Source organism: Morone saxatilis, unplaced genomic scaffold (genome assembly GCF_004916995.1).
Source record: "Morone saxatilis isolate NCDOM2014 unplaced genomic scaffold, NCSU_SB_2.0 Contig23, whole genome shotgun sequence".
Taxonomy (NCBI): Eukaryota; Metazoa; Chordata; class Actinopteri; family Moronidae; genus Morone; species Morone saxatilis.
In genome coordinates, this window is record NW_023339796.1 from 15055661 (window position 1) to 15061751 (window position 6091).

Here is a 6091-nt window from a genome sequence, read left to right on the forward strand (position 1 = left end):
TGTGTGTGTGTGTGTGGCAGTGTAGTGGGAGACAGATGTTTGCTGATTCGACAAGTTTGCAGTGCAAACTCAGCCCAATTTAGACGACAAAAAAACCTGATGCCACACAGACGCTCATGGTGACAGCCCACTCTTAATTTTCTCTCCTTTTAATTCAAGCTCTCTTTCTCCTCTCAGTGTTTTCTCTACAACTCTTTCTTCCTCTTCTCTCTCTATTCCTCTTTCACACACACATAAACCCAACACTGTGTGTGATTACACTAGCAGCATTATAGCTGGTTGTTCTTCTGGAGCTGTTTTCCTTGTTACAGGCACCTCTGACTAAGTCTCAACTTTCACAGAGGACACTTTCTTCTTCTGCCAAACTCAGAAATGATAAACATAAAGCGCTTCAGGCTTCATTGGACACTCTGTCTACGTTACAATATATACTGTGCATTAAATACATTACATTGCAGAAGTTCTGTTTAAACAAGATTAAAACCTACATGAATTGATGGGTTTTGGGATTTATTGCAATGCAATATGGCAATCATTACAATATTTCCTCTGTGTTTCTATTTTACAATGTACAAACTAGATAAAAAAGACCATAAATAAACAAATGCTGAATGTAGCTAATTCTTCATCAAACAAGAGAACATATACAATTGACACAGATGGATGGACATTCTACTCTACATGTCTAATTCAACAGAATTCATACAATTAAAAATAAAAAACAGAACAATTAAAAACAAAAAACACAAGCAAATCATACAGTTTGTTAGTATGATCGTCCAGTATGAAACAGGTAAGAGCTCGTAATGATACATTCTGTGCGGCTCCTCTCACTCTCTCGGGTAACTTTGCATATTCAGAATATTCAAAGATAGCTGACGTCTTGACAAGGGAGATTCCATGTTGTGCACGTTCATTCACACCACGCGCACACACACACACACACACACACGCACGCATACGTATGAGCAAACACAAAAACACATTTTATTCAAGTCAAGCCCAAAGCAGCGAAAGAAAAGTTGGAAGCCATTCTGCTTATGCACAGCCTAACATGTCAGCCTTTACAAAACAGATAATAAAATAATGAAAAATAGAACTGGATAAGAGGATGTGGCTTCAGTTTGAGCTCGCAGTAGCTTAATGCTATCTGTGGCCACGTCCAGATCATGGTGTTTTTTATTTCGAAAACTCCACAGGATGGAAGTTCACAAAAGTGCTGCTTTCCTCTCTCTCTCTTTCTCTATCCTCTTTTCACTTCGTACTTTTATTTTTTACTCCACTCCTCGTATTTCCACTGGTGAAAAGTCCCTCTAAAGTGCATGGATGAGGTAAATGAAAATTCTTCTTAAAACAGGTTTTTATATCCGTTCTCCGACTCAGACAGGAACCATTGTGTGTTGCATGTGCTGCATTTGAGACAACATTTCCTGCTGCACACTAGCAATTAGTATGTCCTGGTGTGATGGTGTGATTATTCCAAGTCTGTCCATCTCCCTGTGGGTGCAGAGACAAAGATGTATGTTCAAACACACAAAGCCACAACGTGCAGTATACAAAGGATAAAGCCGGGCGGGATTTTTCCTTTTTCATCATCACCAATTTCAGGAAAATTGGCAGACACTTTCGTCCAAAGGGACTTCAATTTCCCCCCAAACACATAGCTATTTGGGGTTCAGTGTCTGCTCAAGGAATTGTGAGCATCCATTTAAACACCAGCCTCACAATTAATAGCTAACCCTGTCCACCAATTGAGCTATAACCGGTATTATCAAGTTGTTTGTGTTGCCAATGCCTGACATAGTTTGTGCCTTTGTGCCATAGAACTCCATTGTCATTCAAAACTATTAAAACATAAAAGAGTACAGCACCAAAGCAAAACAGTGTTAACAAGAAACCACATCACAGGGCATGCTCAGTGACAGGAAAATGCAGTTCCACAAGGGACGCATTTAAGGAATATGTCACCCATGCATTGGTTTGATTCTTTTATGTTTTAATAGATCTGGGATGTAAACAGAGGTCTGTGGCACAGAGGAATAAGCTACATAAAACATTACCATTTAGTTGGATAAATCCACTGTTGGTTTTTGGGGTCTTCTGGGGAATTGTACAAAGAAAATAAAAAGATGAAACAACGCAAGAGCTAGCCTTAAATTAAAGTAGTATTTCACTGTTATAGAAACCTGTGTTTCTGTTGTTTGTGTAATTACATAGTACAAGTGCTCTAAGGCATCAACTGACATCAGGTGTAAAGGTGTCAGTATGCTTATTGGCTCATCGAAAAGCCTCTAAAACCTTTTCCCTCCACAAGCAGTGATTAGCCAGGTATGCAGAGGTAAGAAAGTATTCAGAATTAGTCTCCCAAGCTCTGTTTTTTTATTGTTTTTTTCTTTAGTGTTCAGATGATACTTCACAGGAACTAGTTTGTTTAAGTATACTGAACCCATAAGAGTGCGAGATACATACACTGCATTGCCTCAGCCGTGCTAAAAACACACCAAACACAGTTTACCTCTCGCTCTTTTATGTGTGCAAATACATAAATTTGTGCTACTGTAATAACACATAAGTGGATGTTAGGATGTTAGGAAGATTCTTTTCTCCTGTACCTTGAATAAGGGGGGCTCTTATCCTTCTGTAATATGTGAGCGAATTAATGTACTGTTGAGTGAAAGCACAGATGTGATTCTGTTTGTGCAGCTCATGTTTTTGTGGTAAGAAATGTGATGAGTAAACGCCAAAGTGATTCTCACTTTAATCCATTTTCACATGAAGGTGCACTTACTGGTGTGTGAGAGCCAGGAGGCTGTCAAGGCTGGTGTATCCTGCTGCTGCCAGAGTGTCTCTGTACCTCTCCAACCCGATGGACTGCAGCCACACACACATCGACCACTCCGGCACACACAACTGCGGTACGACCGACACGCACACCTCTGAACCCACCCCTGACTCCAGCATAGTGGCTGTGGGTCTGTAAAAACAGAGTGAGAGCAAGCATGTTGGTGGTGGCAAAAGCCTGAAATAGGAGTGTGAAATCACAATTAAAGAAGCACTGTGCATGTAAGCCTAATAATCTGGATGAAAGAAAGTAGGGAGGGGTGTGTGAGTACAGTATGAATGCATGTGTTTGGCTATATTTTATGGGTATGTATGTATTTCTATGTGTTTGCCTGTGATCTGGAAGTACAGTATGTACCTGTCCCCTCCTGTGCGGCGCAGAGTCCCAGGGTTACGGATTAGTTTATCCAGCATGTTGAGTATCTGGCTGAAGGTGGGTCTCTCTGCTCGCTCTCTCTCCCAGCAATCCAACATCAACTGGTGCAGCACCACAGGACAGTCCATGGGAGCAGGCAAGCGGTAGCCCTCTTCCATCGCTTTTATCACCTGAAGGGAGGACAGAGGTGGAGGGTTTAGATAGAGGAGGAGGTTAGATCTGAAGCTAAGAAACTCCAAAAACCCAGATCCAGGTAAAAATGTTTCACTTATTCTGAACTAAAACAATATCAGACAAGAGAAAATAGACATTTACAGGATGAAATGTCAGTGTACACTAGTAGTACACTAGTATACTTATTGTCACAGTATATTGTGTTTGCAGTTTGTATAAAATAAATACATTTACAGTAAATGATAAAATATGTGCAGCAACAGGCATTAATCAACTGCCACTTTGAAACGTCACTGCCAATTACATTTCACAAAAAGAAAGCAAAACCTTTTGCTGAAGATTTATTACTTTTTTGTTGTTTTCCAAGATCCTTTCAGAGCTGTCTCACCACCATCTGCAATTTATTTTAATTTTTTGCAGCTGTGAACAGCTCCCCTCTATTTCCTTGTTCCATTATACTGTGGGACAATACTGTTCATCAGGGGCCCGCACTCAGACAACACTGAGACAACTGCGCCTTTTGAGCCTCAGTACTGTCAAGAAATATATTATATTACATTGTGAAAAATTAAAATATTAATGGATTTTGTAACTCCCATTATTATACTGTGTCTTAGTCCTATTTGGGGGGTTAATCGTGCTCATCATAATTTGGAACCATAGTTCCCAGAAGTTGTGAGGCTTTGGGGATGTAAGTATAATGTTGCCATGGATTCAGTCACTTAGCTGTGGGATATAATGTTTTTTCAGCCTATATTTGTTTTTTAATTTAAGTTTACAATGTATTAATGGATGTACAGACAACAATCATTGGGTTGCTTATTATGGAATCGGGTCATAGCTAAGGAGTTACACTAAAAAAATAACTTTAAAGATGCTTCAGTTATATTTGGTTGTGAGATAAGTCTTGGCCAGTTTGCCACTGGGCTTCACTAAAACAAACAAGAGATAAGAGCAGTTCAGCATGTACTAATTTGCTCTGGAACAAAAAAGAAAATAAGATGGATAACGTGTAAATTGCTCATCAGGAAAGCTTTCTTAGACTACAAATGTGCTGTAGATGAAATCAATCATATCTGAACATTTCCATACGCCAGGCTGGCTCCTTGACCTGCTCAAACTTAACAAGCTTTGATAGCAAAGTGATTGCAAATTTGCTCTGAAATAGGATTTCTTGTCTCAGATCTCAAAAACTAAATCATCCCCAAATTTATATAGTGTGTGCTTGGCAGAATGATAACACTAAGAAGCAATTTCTAGTTATTTTTAATGAAGCCTAAATATTTCTCTTCAATAAAAAAGTCTTGTGATGGCTGAACAAAATCTTGGCCTGGTGCCCTTTCAGAGGATGATTTTAAGAGTAAATTTACATTTTTTAAATAGTGCAGAGTTCAAGTACACTGGGTCAGAATTCAGTACGTTACACAGTTTATTTTCCTCCAGCAGTCCTCTGTTAAGATATCCTAAAGAAGTGGTCCCTTTTATGTGTATTTATCTGTTTAAAGTAGATTCATTTAAGTCCATTTCTTGACTGTACAGAAGTAAACGTTTCCTCTGACTCTGATGGCTCTCAGCACACAAATTGGTGATTAGTGGATTAATATTTATTTTGACAGGGAACTTAATTTTCCCTTTCATTTCCGATAACATTTTACTCTTCAACTTCAGTATTAGAATCTGATAGACACAGTTTCACAACAGAGTGCACGGGGGCGACTGCATGAGCAATCACACAGGCAGCTTTTAAGCAAATCCCCACTTTGACCATATTATATAAACCACTTATTTGGAAATGAAAATGAGGGTGAATCTTCAAGTTATTACTCAAACCATAAACATTCATTAGATCTCAAAGAGCTACTTCCTGGTTCACACGTTTTAACACGTGGATGAAGTCACTATTGTTTTCACTCAGAAATAACAGTTTAAGATAATATGGTTAAGTTGTGGGTTTCTGCAGTGGGTTTCAGGAATGAGCTCACTCTTTTGTCTTTGAGGCAACTCATAGGTTAGATGATATAAAAATGACTCACATCCTGGTTGTTCATGTCCCAGTAGGGTCTCTCTCCATATGAAACCACCTCCCACATGACAATACCGTAGCTCCACACATCGCTGGCCGTGGTGAACTTCCTGTAGGCGATGGCCTCTGGAGCCGTCCACCTGATGGGGATCTTCCCTCCGGGGGAAAGATAAGTCCCAGTGGCCTCCTAAAAGAGTCATTTTGGTTCAGTGAATGATGCAGTTTGTTTATTATTGCCTTTATCTGAGTAGAGAAATTGTTTCTATTTCCAAAAATGTAAGCCTCAATATTTATTCACTAATTGACTGAAACGTCTATAATAAATGTATTTTCAAAGGCTGCAAAAAAACAGACTGTAATTGTAACATTTAATGAACAATAATGAATTCATAACCACAGGAATAACAGACTGTATGTATATATTCACATCCAGTTTGTATGTATAAATTACTTGTTTGTGTCTTACCCTTGTAGTGTAGGCAGCCTCTGGGTCGTCCTCCAGAACCCGACTCAGGCCAAAGTCAGACACCTTACACACCAGGTTGCTGTTGACCAGGATATTTCGTGCTGCCAGGTCTCTGTGAACGTAGCTCATGTCTGACAGGTACTTCATACCTGAGGCGATGCCACGCAGCATGCCAACCAGCTGGATCACTGTGAACTGGCCGTCATGTTTC

The 6091-nt window shown here is 39.5% G+C and overlaps 1 protein-coding gene across 1 annotated transcript in view; it reads right to left on the reverse strand.

Moving 5' to 3' along the window:
- Positions 1-124: 124 nt before the first annotated feature.
- Positions 125-6091, reverse strand: part of LOC118334518 (ephrin type-A receptor 4-like) — a 16760-nt gene continuing 10793 nt past the window's right edge. Inside the window, exons 12-16 of the mRNA XM_035670440.1 lie at positions 5881-6086; positions 5425-5601; positions 3200-3387; positions 2789-2974; positions 125-1497 (exon numbers count right to left, since the gene is read on the reverse strand). Coding sequence (XP_035526333.1) covers positions 1380-1497; positions 2789-2974; positions 3200-3387; positions 5425-5601; positions 5881-6086 — 875 coding nt within the window. The 3' untranslated portion in view covers positions 125-1379. The remainder of the gene's footprint in view (positions 1498-2788; positions 2975-3199; positions 3388-5424; positions 5602-5880; positions 6087-6091) is intronic.